A 16,165-nucleotide genomic window follows, 5' to 3' on the forward strand; every position below is an offset into this window, starting at 1 on the left:
GTTGTAATTACACGGCCGGCCGGGAGCTTTACGTTCAAGCGATCGAGCGTCTCTAGAGACGCTTAATCACTTGTATTGGCAGCTGTCACTGCCGTTGCCGGTCCCGAGATCCGCTGTATCAGCTTCTCTGGGGGTCCCTAGGTGACATTAGTGGTCTTGCAGACCCCTGATGTCTTAATAAAGAGGACCTGTCATGTAAATTGGCTATCACATAGGGGACTTAGCGAAGAAGGAAGAAGGAAGAAGGAAGAAGGAAGAAGGAAGAAGGAAGAAAGAAGAAGGAAGAAAGAAGAAGAAGAAGAAGAAGAAATACTAAAATTAAAGAAATCATAAAATATAAATAAAGAAGCATTTAAAAAAAAAAAATTTAAGTTCTCCGCCCCCCACACACACATGCAGATATGCGTCGGGTGCGCCTACAGCGATGAAGAATATATTTGTTATTTTATTTCTGTTGTTTAAAAAAGAAAACCTGCTAAATGACTATTTTTTATAAAATATCGATCCTGGCAGTTTTGCCTATACAAGGCTTCCTGGAAAAGATTTCTACAAATGTTTATATTTTGACAAGGCTGAAAATAAAAAATCGAGGACACCTACTTGTCAAAAGGAAGAAAAAAACAAATATTTACCAAAAATGTAAGCCACCATAAACCTAGCATAATCCAGTAGGAAGAAAACTTGCATTAACATGACAAAAAGGCTTTCTTTAAGGTGGTATCATTTCATTTTGCAGTCTCGCTGCATTTCTACAGTTTTTATGGTCTACTTCACATCACAAACTTTTATAAACTGGAAAAATACCAGGCAGTAAAATGGAAGCAGTTATTTAACTAATCTTCATAACCAGGCTTCTTAAGACTTATGTTTTTATAATAATTTACTGTGTGGCTATATATCTGCTGATAGACTTGGTCATTACCCAGAGTCTACAGTCAGAGAACAATTAATCATACTTACATCTCCCTCTAGTGGTCTCTGATCATCACAGTCCTTTGTTGGGCTAATGTCCTGACGCATTACCCAAATTGGTTCTTTTGGCTCATCAGGGGTATATGGAGAACGTATTGTCCTAGTCTTTACTTCCTCTATAGCATCCTTAATGTCTTTAATAGCCAGCGAAATGGCATCCCGTTTCTCTTTACTGTACCTTTGCACGATTTCTCCTGTATTAGCAGCAGTTTTTGAGGCAGAAGACAGGTTGCCGTTGCTAACATGGCCTTCTTCACTAACTTTAGAGGGGTCAGCAAGATCTAAGTTTTGTTCAGATTCTGGCATGTCCTCAGCAGCTTTGTCAAGACTTTGGGAACTCATGCTCTGTTTGACCTCTGCTACAATCTGATCAATGTCTTCTTCTTGCTCATAACTGTCCATCCTTGGATATGGAGCGAACTCTGCTTCTTTCTCAGGACTATCAGACTCACCATCTGACCGCTCATCGTAATGATGAAGTCGAGCACCCAGAGCTTCTTTCCTATAATTATCAGCTTCCTCTCTTTCCTGCTCATAGAGTCGAAGACCCTCACTAATGTCCAGATCTGGTGTGTCACCTATCTCCTCATAAACATGCTCTTGCAGTCCATAGTCTGCATAAGGTTCAGCATATTGTTCATCATCACCCCTGGGAAATAACCGGTGTGTGTAGACATAACCAGAATAAGCTGCATTTATAGCATCCTCTTGGTCCAAACCATGGAAATGTAGGTGATTGGGTAGAGTTCTGTTACGAAGTGCCTCACCATGCTCAGCTTCTGCATTCTCTGTATATTCCTCAGACTCTGGCCTGTACTGAACAGCATAAGTATTCTCATCCTCATTTTCCTGAGCTCTGTCCAAATCATACCCATCTTCCTGGCCTGCTATTACATCCCCTTCAGCTGTATCCGTGTGGTTGTGAAATCCACTCTCTGTACTAGCAGACCTAGCAAGTGTTCCTTCTTCATCCTGCCCAAATTGTCCCTCCTGTTCCTGCCGTGAGTTGGGAGGAGTATTCAAATGTTGTTCTTCTTCAACTTCTGGTAGCTCTAGGTCAGCTTCTACAGACTCATTGATGTCTGCATTTCCAGGCTCATCGCTAGCCTCCACCTCCTGAGATCCCTCTGAGTTGTTCATGGCAGATTTGCTATTGGTGCAGGCTTACCAGATCAACATCTCGCCTGCAAAAGACATAAAAAAAGTATATGAAATAACTTCTAAAGGACATAAAAGATTTCTGAACTGAAATTAGACTTCAAAAACTGTACAAACATATCTTAATGTTGTAACTTGCCACACAAGAAAGAAAATGCATATTAATATGATAAAAATTTACTTAACGCTGCTCTGCAAACATCCCAGTAAAGTTATAGTTATACTTCTGATACTCAAATGTAAAACAGCTTGTTTTAAAATTCTAAAGCTTTGTATTTCAAATAAGATTGCAGATTTCCAATTTGACATCCCATGTAGGACAGCAGAAGAAATGTCTGCGGTCACTGTATGTCTGTGCAGACGCCTCTGTAAATTAAAGAGGTGCAGTCACTTTGCAGTTAGCATAAGATTTTGGTCTTTGTGACCAAATGCAACAAGTTTTGTTGCATATATATTCATAAATTCTTCCCAATGTATTTCCTCATTACGGAATTATTTTACCCATCTGTAGTGCTCCTTCGCAGCCAAACTGGCAGCAGTCAATTATTGTGCAAAAACGAACGAGTGAAAAAGGTAAAGAATGAACATGGGGATGACATTCTCAGAAGAAATGCTAGTCCAACTGCGTTACATGAAATTCTTGATGGCTACAGTTTAACTTTAACACATTTAAAGTAGATCATAGGATAATTAAGGCCGACAAACAGTGGATGTAAAAATTAAGCAGAGGGAGAGGCCTTCCCACTGAAAAGGACATCATTAGTCCCTAAAACATCAGCAGTCTCATTAATATTGAAGCTGCCTACAAACGACTACACTTAAGGGTTTTTCTTGCCCAAGACATATCACATATATTTTTCAAGAAGTAGTTCACTAAATATTACTGATATTTGCTGTGTGACTGCATTCGATGATCACCAGGTAAACAGGCTGCAAACTTCAAAAATCAATGATCACCAATGTGCAAGATTTTGTTCTCTCCTTAAATCACACAAAAAAAAAAACATTTTTTCTTGAAGAAAGCACTGTGTGATCATGACCTAAATTACTGCCACTTTTTGTCTAGATAAAATAAATGCACAAAATAGCCCAGTCTGTAAAAGCAAGCTGAATTTCTTTAAAACACAGCTAAGTAGTTCACGGACAAAAAGTACAGAAAATTAGAGCCTTTTAGAGGCTAATTTCCTGCAGATTTCAAGCACCTCAGATCCAATCTAGACTTTATGTACAGAAAATGCCTGAAAGCATTAGAGAGCCATAAAAAGCAGCATTTACACAATCCTCCCCGTGTTCTATTTACTCTAGCACATTTCCATAAATAAGCAGGACAATAGCCTTATTTTGGAGAGATCTTTTCTTAAACATGCATACTTTGAATGTTTACTCCAGTGCAGAAGGGAGGGGAGACGTACTCAGATAACAAATTATCTGACTGAAATAAAATGTATGATTGCCATTTCCCAAACTTTTCTTGATAATCCTATTAATAATTGTGGCCGTCTTCCTACTAGCATTTGTGGTCATATATCACACTTTAAGTAGAACTCTGGGATGGTCCAAAATTAACTTGTTAACATCATAAAGAACAATGCAGATCCAGCGGCCACCACTTGTGATGCAAAGGCAAATGGAAAAGTGTAGGTTTGACTGGAGTGGAATGTTGGAAGCACTGGGTATTATCTTCATAAGATCTCACTGGGCCCTCTTTTACACTAACATATATATATATATAACAGCATCAAATTGTAAACTACCATTTTTAAAGATTTATAACGGGCAGTTCTAGCTCTTCCACATTATCCTTGGGATTTGCTGCTCATAATTTGCTATCCCTTCTAATTCTGGAAGCATTACCAGTTTTCAGTCCAAACAATAATATAGACCTGTTTTCAGTACACACAATAATAAAGACCTAACTACATAAAAAAAAATCCTTCATAATATTTTGAAGATGGGTAAAGAGTGGAGTACAGACAAATATCACAAAATATGGCTGGCCTCTGTAAAACTTGTTTGGTACTGAGATGCATGAAAGGAGACAACTTAATTTTAAACCCTATTTCTATCTCTATCTTGGTATGCAATTTGTTGTCTTTTACTGTAGATGCAAAAGGAAAACATTTTTAGTGACATGTAAACACACAGTATAAATTTCTGCAGTGAAACAGTAGATTTATAAGTTCAGATTTATTATCATTTGGCACAAGATTGCCTAGCTCTATTATCAAGGCAGATCAGTAGTGAAAAATGACAAATTGCTGGATTTCCACTAGCAGCGTGATTTACAGTTCCAGAAGGGGCTCTCACATCCATGAATGATTCCCACGGCAGCATCAGATAGCAGTATACAGGACTATAAAATATAGATGTCCTTGCTGCTGTAGAAATTAAAGAAAGTGACTCAGAGTCCAGGGTTTTTTTTTTACACTGTATTTTGTTGAAACCTTCAGAAAAGAAATTGAAAAATAATAAAAAAAAGAACTCAAGCAATAGTTTTTCAAGTCTATCTTAAATGTTGAGGATGCCCTACAGTAAATATGTAATACAGGCAACCTTAGGTTTACTTGTTCTGGTTTCTTTGAACATCGCTGCACGCAGGGAAAATAGGCATTCATTTCCTATAGTACAAAATGAAATATAAAGCCATAAGTGTATCCATGCAAAGATGTTTTAGACAAAGTACATGTATTCTTTTGTCCCTGACCTAAATGATCCAACCCTTGCCCTCCACAGATCTTTACTTACCAAGATCAAAGGGCTGCTGTTCGGCTGATTGTTGACATTTAGCACTGCAAATCTCCCTCTCCTGGCTGCATCCATTTCCCTGTTGTGAGGGTGGCCTCTACAGAAGCCTATGGGGCTGTAATGTTGAGGTGCGGCCAGCAGATTGAGCATTATGGCACTGCATGAAAACAAAAGGGCCACCAAATTAAAGTGCACATCTATTAAAGCTGAACTTTGGTAAATTATAACTTTCCAAAGCCTGCCATTACAAACCCATGTACTAAATTAAAAAAAAAAATTCTTCTTACTTTGCTTCTTTGCAAAGATACCATCATTTAAAATACATGTGACCTCATCAGAGGGTTCTCTTTAGGATTCTTACAGTATTTTGTGGGTAGGAGATTGCAGTGTGCCCTTCATAACTTTCTGTATGTGAAGAAACATCCTGCCACTTACTCTGCCCCCTCTGCCCTGCTCTAGTGTACAGCGTCTTGTTGCCAGCAACTCTGGACCCCAATAGAAGTTCTTATATTGTACCGGTATATTACTCACTGTATTCTATTGTATTGGATATGTAACTGCTCCTAGCGTGGTGGCTATATGTATATTTTGCCCTTTGGTCGTCTCGACCGTTTTTCTCTGTAATTTGTTTTTCTTTGTGTTGTTAAAAGAAAACTCAATACAAATTATCGGATTAAAAAAATATTTACCTGTTGCCTGTTCAATGACTGAAAGGTTTCTTGACTCATATTTCCCTAGCAGTCCACCACAAAATTGACAGCAGAAAACAAGACAAAACTATCATAAAACATGGCTTTACTATTAAAAGGTCAATATGTGATTATCAATTAAAGGAGAACTATGGGGTCAGTGTTTTTCCACATAGTTCTCCTTAGGGTAACGGAGGACACAAACTAGCGTCCTCCCGTCACCCTAGGCTCAGTATACCGCGAGCTACAGCTAGCGGTATACTGAGACGCCGCAGCCGGAGCGGATGCCGACTTAGACGACGGGATCCGCCCAGCTGCGTGAGTGACAGCTGGCTCTGCCTATCTAGAGGCAGAGCCAGCTGTACCCGCCCCCTCCCCCGTCCGTTCCGCCAGTCAGCGCTGGCAGATCGGAGCGGGGAGGGGGGGAATTCATCCCCTCCCCCTGTCACGGCAGAGAGCCGTGACAGGATCGAGAGGTGAGTGAACCCGGTATGTGTTCTCTCACCTCCCGATCTACTGAGCCGACCTGTGACAGTCTCATTGTCACAGGTCGGCTAGAACTATGAGGTGAGTGAAAAGCACTCATCTCATAGTTCTCCTTTAATCATAAGGAGGCGCCTGATGAAAACCACACCAATTTTAAAGAGAACAATATTGTCATATCACTTCATCATCAGCCACCACCACACATACGTAGAAACCAAGCAGGTGCTTGAGAGGAATATGAATGGGCATCAAACTATACAAAGGAATGATCTGTGTATTTCTTAGCATTGTGGCACTTCTGTAATCACTAGTGCGCACTTGTCCAAAATAAAGTGCAATTAAGAGGCCCTTATGAAGCATGCAAACATTTATGCTTTTGCACATATGGACACAATATATGATTTATACAGTGTGATCCATATTTACACTTTACACATGGCCTTCTGGGATCATTTGCAAATGATCTTGTGACTGGAAGTTGCCCATTAAATATCTGAAGACAACTTATTATGTGTTTACAAACTTGTAAAATTATCTCGATCTGCACTCTGTTCGTGGAAATATTAAAATACATAGCAACATAAACATCTTTTGGGATAATATGCATTATTTCCCTTAGGAACTTTGGACACTGTGGCATTTGTTTACATTATGGCAAAGGGAGGAGGTGCAAATGATGTGCAGGGCTCGATGACACTTTCCAATTTATTACTGTTTGTGACCCCATTAAGGAGATTTCTATTCAACCTTGGCCCTGTTTCGACAGCTATGATTTGCATGCAAGTTGAACTCCCTAGTTTCTATTCTGTAGTAGAGTCTCCAGGTTTTCCTAAAAAACAATTGACAAAAAGGCTGGTAATTTAATAATGTAGGTATCAGCAGCTTTCTAGTGGATTACTATTAGAATTATATTGAGAATGCATTGTAAAGAGAAAGCAGAGAATTTATCTCACAACCGAATCCTAGCTACCCAAGTAGGACCAGAAGTAGAGGAGATCTTAAAGTAGAACTATGGTTCCCAATTAAAAAAAATAAAAAACTGCACTGCAGGGACTTCTCTCTGAAAAGTCTCACAAATACCGGTTGAGCCTTCAAGTGAGTCCACGAAATGCAGCTTCCAGCGATAGGGTGGCAACAATACTGCACTGTTCCTGAATTTAGAACAGAGTTGCCACTCTTAAGCCCGTGACGCACTGCAGACAAGGAGGTTCGCATGCAGTGTGTGAGCTGAGCGCGGCCAGATGAGAGACTGCATCTTCAGCCAATCAGCTCGCATGTAACAACCAAATGGACTTGGCATTGTGACGCGCGAGTTTATACGCGCAAGCCGATTGGCTGAAGATTACATTTTTCACCTCGGCACACTCAGCTATGTGAGCTCTTGCAAGCTGACGCGCCGGAGTGAAAATGACATGACACACTGCACGCGAAGGTCCGAGCACCACTGCTCTGCGCTGCTTCGTGTGCAGTGCGCCACAGCCTTTATGTAGGCAATTCCTGCTTGCATTACAGTGGAACGAGAGACATTTGCAGAAGGCATGGTAATCAGTATTGTGTTTGCTGATTCACAAGCCCATAGTTTGTCAGTCAGCACCTGGCCACACCTAGCCCTGACCACTGCTTTCTGGATGTACAGCACTGTCTCTAATAAAACCCTCCCAATGTGAGCTGCAGTGTCTGGGCGGAGCAGGACGTGGGACACAAATGAAGGAGGATTTGGCTCAGTCAGGAAAGGAAAGTCAGGAAAGGTAAAGGAAGTTTTTTCATTTACTTTATCAAGCTTCTAATTTTGTAAAAAGGATTCTCAGTATGTCAAAATTTAGTATATGACCTTGTGTCTCAGTATTTGTATTCATGAAGTAGGACTATGTTCAAAGTCCTATGCCATAAATGAGTAAATAGCCGGATGATATATAGCTTCTTTCTGGTGTACCCTAGTGGTCAGACAATCTAAATCCCTGAGGAAATGCATAGATATAAGCTGAGCATTGAGTTCATGAACTCAATGTCTTGATGTATTATGACTGCCGATTTATTTGTAGATTTCGATTGTGTACGTGTCCTCTACATAAAACTATGACAAAGTCATCCTTCTTAGAAATGTTTTATTCTTTTCTTCATTTCACAATTTTGTTTATTATAAAGACTTAGGCCTCATTCACACTAATGCGTTGTTGTTTTTGCGCATTTGTAAGTGAAGGTGCAGCCAACGTCTTTTTACAAATATGTGCACATTGCTGCACGCAAAAACGCGTTTTAACTGGCAGCTTAAGAAACATTGCGGTCAATGGATGAACACGTGTACAAACATGCAAAATCGCACACGAAAATGTCCAACATGCTTCTGTCGTGCGTTTCCTGGCGTTTCCATTGAAGCCTATGAGGCAAAAATGAGCTGCAAACTGCCAAAAGAAGCTCCTGTACTTTTTTTTTTTTTTTTTACTGCATTTGGCATTTTGCTGTTGGCGTTTTACTGCTTAGGTGTCAACAGGGGCCATTGAAAATCATGGGATTTCTTGTGTTGGGCGTTTTACAGCGCTTTTTCTACTGTTCAAAAACCCCTAGGTGTGAACCAGGCCTAAATCATGTTTTTTTTATAATCCTAAATCAAGTAACTATATTTTACTCTAGGTATTTGTCAGAGTTAAATATGGGAGTTGCTTGCACAACACCAACAGAGTGGTGAAGACATGTATATAACGGAGTTCAATATTTTAGCTGTTCTTTATTATTTTGTCCACCCCTGGTTTAATAGCGGCCTTTATTTTTATCCAAAAGGAGCAGGATCACCACAGATAATGTGTTTCCTGAAGTAAACATAACCTTGTATCTTTCTTGAATTGAAATTCTTCTTTGCATAGCTTGCTTTGTATCATGCGGACACAGTTTTTAAGGCAGGTGTGGTTTTCATTAATCCAAAATGTGCAGAAAAACGAGGGGTGGGTTCTTGCCAGGATGGCCATCTATGAATCATCCAGACAAGCCCCCATTCTTTCTTCCTGTACAGGTGCCAGCCAAGGAAAACTGATGCCATTGTAGAAACTGAGCTGGCATGGTACAGACTGGGAAGTGTGAAGAAGGATTTCTACTTAAGTAAATGTAACCCTGTACCTTGCTTATCTGCTGTCTACATTGGAACTTGGCACTCTGCACAACTGGATGAAAAGCATACCCACAAAAATAACTAGATAAATTACCAGCAGCAGGTAGATGACAGCAAAGCAGATACCTGCTACTGCATTTTGGGATGTGATAAGCGGGCTTTCCTAGTCTCCAATACAAGGAGGTGGAGAAAATCTAATGCTCTAGCCAGCTCTACACTTAAGCTGCCCCTACACCTTGCGATCATCGGACAAAACTTTTCGTCCGATGATCGAACCGTCGTAAGATTTTCGTACGGCGGCCCCATCCTGCCCCGATTCTCGCAAGGTTGAATCAGCGGTAATTAACAGAAAAGCACCTGGGCGAATTTTGGTAATCGACCACACGTATTTTCGTCTGCGCACGTGCAGTGTAAATCCTACGAATTTTGACGTACGGAAACGCCACCAACCTTGCGAAAATCGTACGATCGACCGAAGTTTTCTAACCTGCTGGTTAGTCAAAAGTCGATCGATTGTACAGTATTTGCGGTTGTACACTGCCCATCAGCCTTCCGAATATTGGACGAAAACGCGATCGCATACGAAAATCGGCCGATATTCGCTAGGTGTATGGGCAGCTTAAGAGTTTCTGCAGCAAGAAGTATCTGCTGACAACTTATACAGCTTTTACCTGCTCAGTGGTGTTGCTAGCTCTGTAAATTACTTCAGAGGTATGTTGCATATTTTATATTACAAGCAAATATAAAATAAATATATCGCTCTTTGAGATGTATTACCTTAAGACCAATTAAACCCTATTTATTACTGTAATGCGGTCAGGCAGAATAAACACTAATCATGTGGCGAGAGAGCTATTGATTAGAGAAATAAGCTATCCACAGGAGTAGGAAAAATAGTGTACAAAAAGACCCAAATATTGCCAAGTAAGCAACATTAAAACTGTATGTCAAGTCAAAAAATGTTTTGAAAAGAGTGAGAAAGGATAGAGCTCCTGCCAGATTTTTACTGCTATCTGGGGCTATGCTAAAACATTGTCAGCAGGACAGAAATTGAGTGGTAAATCTTTCTAACTAGACAGTGAATGAAGAACAATCTGCAACAGGGCCACAGAAAGATGCAAATGTGGTACCCTTCAACATAAAAAATTAACCCACAATTTTCTCTGAAACAAGATTAGATTTTTGATTCAACAGAATATTTTAAATAATACAACAAATGAAAATTGCATGGACAAAACAATGGGAGTCTTAACCTAATATTTTGTTGCACAACATTTAGAGGCAACCACTGCAAAGAAGTGATTTCTGTAGCTCTCAATGAGACTTATGCGCCTGCCAACATGTAGTTTGGCTCACTCTTCATGAGAAAAATGCTCCAACTGTCTCAAGTTTAAAGGGTACCTTCTCCAGACTGCATGTTTCAGCTCTTTCCACAGATGTTAGATATGATTCAGATCATTCTCCTGGTATGGTGCGGGGATCGCGCGCGCGTCACCTTTCCTGCTCTGCCAGGCTGCTGCTTGGATCAAGGGTTTGGTGGGTGTTTTAGGGGGGACCCTACCCTAACCCCTAAAATTTCTACCAGACCTAAAAGGGTAATTTCACTTTGCTGCAATGAAAATTTGTTCGGAATTATCTAATGCATCCAAAATTAAGAAAAATTTGGATTCATCTGTATCCGAATACCGTAACAAATTGACTTTCGGATCCGAATCATGTCTACTTGACGTTCCTGTCACTACAGTTGCAAATATTATTAGGAAGTTTAGGGTCAATGGGAATGCAGCCAACGTCCCTGGGCAAGGCCAAAAGAGAGAGGGGGGGGGGGGGGGAGAAATCGACCCCATATTGAACAGAGGGACAGTGCAAAATGGTAGACAAAGAACCATGGAAAAGGTGAACTCCATGGCCAAGGTACATTCACTGCTTTTTGAGCCAGAGTGGGCTCAAAGGAAGAGGCCACTGAACAATAAAGAGGCTCATTAGCCAGCAGGGGATGGCACCAAGCTTGACTTTACAGCAAAAGTCAGGATTTACCTACTATTCCAGCTGCCAATATATCCGGACCTATTTATAATTTTTACAAGTTTTCTCTAAAAGTATTCTGTGCTTATGTATGTTTCCATCATATGAGCTTGAATTGCCCCAGTTAGAGACCGGTTTACTTTAACTGCAGGGGCATATAAAAGTATGCATAACTATGCATCAGATTCTGAAGCACGGAATGACATGTTTGTTTGGACTGCTAGATTATCAACATTCAGCAGTGTTAGCAATATTATAAAAGACAGCAGTGACAAGAAAGAGATATCACCATTATTAATCTCAGGCAATGCGAGCTGAAGTAATCGTGCCTAGAATAAGTACTGACTTCTGGTGAATCTGTCATACCAGCCATATTATATTTTCGGCTGAATAATTTGTAAGGGGCGAAAAGTAATAGATTCATCTGAATGCAAATAAAAAGCAAAATCCACACACTTGCAGCTAGAAACACCAAATGAAGCTTATACAATGAAGAGCGATTTTAAGAAATAATACACTAAGTGACCTTGAAGGCTGTTGCAATGACATTCTTGTTGTCTCACGAGCACAGAATTATTAGGCTAACAACTATAAGGAAACAGATGGAAGGCAATACAAACCAAACTATATTTCTAATAGGTAGACAAAGTACTACGGAAATCAATGCTGATATAAATCGATACTGTAAAGATATAGAATTCTGATGTATATAGCACAGGCAATTTACTTTCCTTACTTAAAAAAAAAAGTGATAACTGAAATAAAGTGTCTTTTTCCTTCCTTTAAGTTTTTACCATGTAAATACTAATAAACTGAGAGAAAAAAATTCAAGTGGATCTGTTTTATAGACCACAGTATGTATTTAAAGTTATAGAACTCTAAAGGGATATTTTAAAATATTGGATAAAAAGAAGGATTTTCCTGTACAGAGAGGAGCATATGTACACGGTGAAATCTTCCTCAATATATACAGCATTTATATACAGGATTCCAATAATGCTATTACCAGCATAGTCCAAAAATAAATGAATAAAAAAAAGGATTAATAACAGCTTAAATGCTTTTTAAGTTCACCACTGGCTACTGATAATGATTAAAATGCAGTGCATACAACACTGACTTGTATAATAAAACACAGAACACAAACCTATAGGAAGATAAAATAATGCTAAATGAACCCATTCCTAGCAATGATTCCAAATGTCACCTCTGTCGTAGGGGGAATAAGAAAACAATAGTAACATAGTAGGTAAGGCAGAATAAAGACACAGGTCCATCTAGTTCAAACTCTGTACAGTGCGTGTTTGTCTGTGTGTCTCCATATACTTGTATATGTATTGACTCATGATACTCATGTCAAAGTTTTTTACAACTTACAACTTTTACAACAACCACAGTCAATATAAGACAATATTGACTGTGGTAGAGAATGCCACATTTTTTTCTACTCGCACAGTAAAAAATCCCTGGTGAAGTAAAGATTAAACTCCCTCTGATCTAACATCTTGTTGTGTCCTCGTGTCATCAATAGAGTTCTCGGTGTAAACATCTTGCTCCTAATATTGTGGTCCCCATTAATGATTCTGAAAATTGCAATTAGGTCCCCTCTTAAGCGCAGTGAACATCCGTTTAAGGGTATCAATGGTCAAAAACTATATTGAAGTTCTATCCCACTCCTAATAACCATATTGATCTAGAAGTTTGCAAGCTTACTTATTGAAGATGCCCATACTTGCTCAATGCATGGACACAATTTCACTCCCCCCCGGTGAATACGCACTTATTTGTGTCACAACTCTCAGAGCCTGCCATCTGAACTACAACTCAACGTCTAAACAATGCAACATTATCATTGCTTGCTGAAAGCAATGCATGATGGGATATATAGTCTTAAGAAATTGAGATTGCATCACATCAAGCAGCAGGGAAGAGAAACAAAGCTTACCTGGAATCCAGGAAGTTGGTGAAAGTGATGGGCAGAGAGAAAGCAACACTCACTACATAAAAGGGATTTTTTTTATCCCAAGTACTGTAAGCTTTGATGGTATTTTTAAAAGACAACTCTAATATGTATTCCTATTACAATGCTGATGTTATAACAGGATAGTGTATGCTGGGACTTTACAACTCTTTAATAAATTAGACTTTGGAATTCACAGTTTATACTCCCCAGAAAACCTAAAGTTGAGCTACAGGTATAAATATTTATATATATTGTACTTACACTAAGGGATGCACTGATACTTTTCTTTTCGAGTACCAATGCCGATACTTGGCATTTTTATGAGAACTACCAGGGTTGCAGAGGTTGCAGCTGGGAACTGGCTCTGGTGCTCCACCACTGTCCTGAAATCATTAGTCTGTATTGTTTTAGAAAATCTGTCACATGACAATAAACAAAAATGTATCAGTACTTGTAAATACCAGTACTTGCAAAACTGGTATCGGTGCATCTCTTTATTTATAAAAACAAAATCATATATTAAAACAGAGATGTACAAATCACAGGAGCCCCGTGCGCTCCTTACATATGACAGCTGCCTCCTAACTTTAAAATGTTTCTCTAATCTAGTCTTGGAGCGGGAAAAGTATCTGTACTAGTACCGAGTACTGTACTTGGTATCGGTGCATCCCTACTTACAATGATCCAGCTTGGCCTAACATAAGTATAAATATTTTACACCTGGAAAGGCCATGGACATCCTGTAAAGAACTGTAGTAGTTGAAGCTTTACAGTGATCTTCAGGGTCCTCTATGGTGTTATAATGAAGTTTCCCCTCTGCTGTGAAAATACAGATGGTTACTCACTCAGCACAGCAGCCATCAGTGAATGCCTAGTATTTTTATGAATAGTTACTGGATTTTCCCAGACTGGACGAGGGACGGTGACACCACGGCATCACCTCTCATTCAATCAGAGAACACCTAGTATTTATATATTTAGTATGCAAATATAAAAAATTATAACTGGAGTTTAGCTTTAAAGCTGAACTCTAGGTATAACCCCCCCCCGGTAAATACACTAAATTGTCAGGTTAGCTTTAAAAAAATAATAAATCCTAATCTAAAGCCCCCTTTAACGAGATTCATGGGTCGTGTGGCATGCCAGTCCTAGAGTTTGCCATCTTTCTCACTGCAGAGGAAGAGGACGCGCTTCTTCAAGTGGCTATGCTGCCGCTGGGATGTTGTGGACACTTCTTATTCGTTGTCCAGCTGTGGTGTCAGAAAAACGCGACCGGTCAAGCTGTGCACACCGCTGGATCACCGGTCAGCCCATTTAAAGTAGTGACATGGCCAAATCTTACTCCAAATCTTGTGAATCCAGCAGTCAGGGGCGCAGAGTTCATACTGCAGATAAACAACTATTGGGCTCAAGGTACAGAAAGTGCACTGCTATTTTTCTTTAGGCATTGCAGACAATATATATATTTTCAGGGAACTGCTTGGGCACAATTAACCTTTCTAGATGCTTCCTATAAAATTACAAATTTTCACTTTTTGAGTTCAGGTCTACATTTTCACTAAATGCCCTTTCAGAAAATCTACTCACATTTCGATAGTCTAGATCATGAGTTCACCCTGTGTAACACACAATAGAATGGAACAAAGAGGAACAGCTTAGCAGAACAAGCTTTTAAGGCAAACACATACAGAATTACTGGGGCGGAAATCCATGCATTAACTCCAGCACTCATCCTAAATTTATACTAAAATTAGCCTCAGCATTTATACATTGTTTCCTACTCAATGACCCGTGATCGTTTGCTGGAAACTTCCATCCATGGACACACTGAAATAACAGTCAGGGAGCTTAGCTGGTATGCAGTAAACTGAGCTGCACCCTTTTGCGACTTTGCTGTTAATTAACGCTTATATTGCACTACAAAAAGAGATAGAACAAAATCTCTTGTTTTGAAAATGCAATTTTAATAAATTATATATTAAATTGGCACTATATTATACAGTTTATGCTAGTTACAACTCTAAACTCCCCTGTTATATGCAATCTGTCAATGTAACTACGGCAGGTGGTAGGGTGCAGCCTCTTTTAGATGCATCTAAAATGTATGGAGGCATCCAAAGTGCATGATGACAACTGCATTTTGAACGTGGCTCACGAGAGCATAATCAATTAAGGGCCAGGCTTTGGTAAACCACACCACAGAAGTGAAGGGGTTTCTAACTTTCTTGTTTTGGGTAAAAAATGTAAAGATGTAAAGAAAAAAAAAATGACTTGCTTTACATTAGGAAGAGAAACTTCAGCAATGAACACAAAAAAGAATTAGAAAAACACCAAAAGAGGTTTAGAGGCAGGAAGGGCAAGATGTGGAGATCTCCCTTAAGTAAAATTTAAATCTATACTACGATATGATTAAGAGACTAGCAAAGCGTTAATTAAAAAAGTGCAGGACTTCTATTCACGTTATATCAATACGCATAAAGAACCTCAGTGACAGAGAACCAATTAACGGAAACTACAGAGCCTGACAAATTGCTATTCAGCATGATATCAATAAATATCAAATCATTCAGGCTAGGCCCAATATTTTTAAATCCTATAACTATTCAAACAAATGATCCTTTTACCAGCACGTATTAAAAGCTGGCAGGCTTAAAATTACAGTGTGGCAAATAATTATTTGATCCCCTGCAGATTTTGTACGTTTGCCCACTTACGGAGAAATTAAAGAACTATAATTTTTATCATAGGTGTATTTTAAATGATAGAGACAGAATATGAACCAAAAATCCAGAAAAAAAACACATGATACAAATGTTATAAATTGAGTTGCAGTTCAGTGAGTAAAATAAGTTTTTGACCCCCTACCCACCAACTATAATTCTGGCTCCCACAGACTGGCTATGTGGTACACAGATTAGTCCTGTCACTTTAAGAAGGTTCTCCTAACCACAACTCGTTATGTATAAAATAATTATTTTCCTCACTGTACAATTACTTGCTTCTGCAGGGCATTTATCTGATCAT

General features: G+C 39.3%; 1 protein-coding gene across 1 annotated transcript in view; it reads right to left on the reverse strand.

Annotated features, from left to right (window-relative positions):
* The window catches only part of APBA1 (amyloid beta precursor protein binding family A member 1), a 116,236-nt gene that overhangs the window by 49,605 nt on the left and 50,466 nt on the right, over positions 1–16,165 (reverse strand). Inside the window, exon 2 of the mRNA XM_018555658.1 lies at positions 961–2,154. Coding sequence (XP_018411160.1) covers positions 961–2,112 — 1,152 coding nt within the window. The 5' untranslated portion in view covers positions 2,113–2,154. The remainder of the gene's footprint in view (positions 1–960; positions 2,155–16,165) is intronic.

The sequence above is a fragment of the Nanorana parkeri genome, unplaced genomic scaffold (genome assembly GCF_000935625.1).
Source record: "Nanorana parkeri isolate BGI_ZX_2015 unplaced genomic scaffold, ASM93562v1 scaffold206, whole genome shotgun sequence".
Lineage (NCBI taxonomy): Eukaryota > Metazoa > Chordata > Amphibia > Anura > Dicroglossidae > Nanorana > Nanorana parkeri.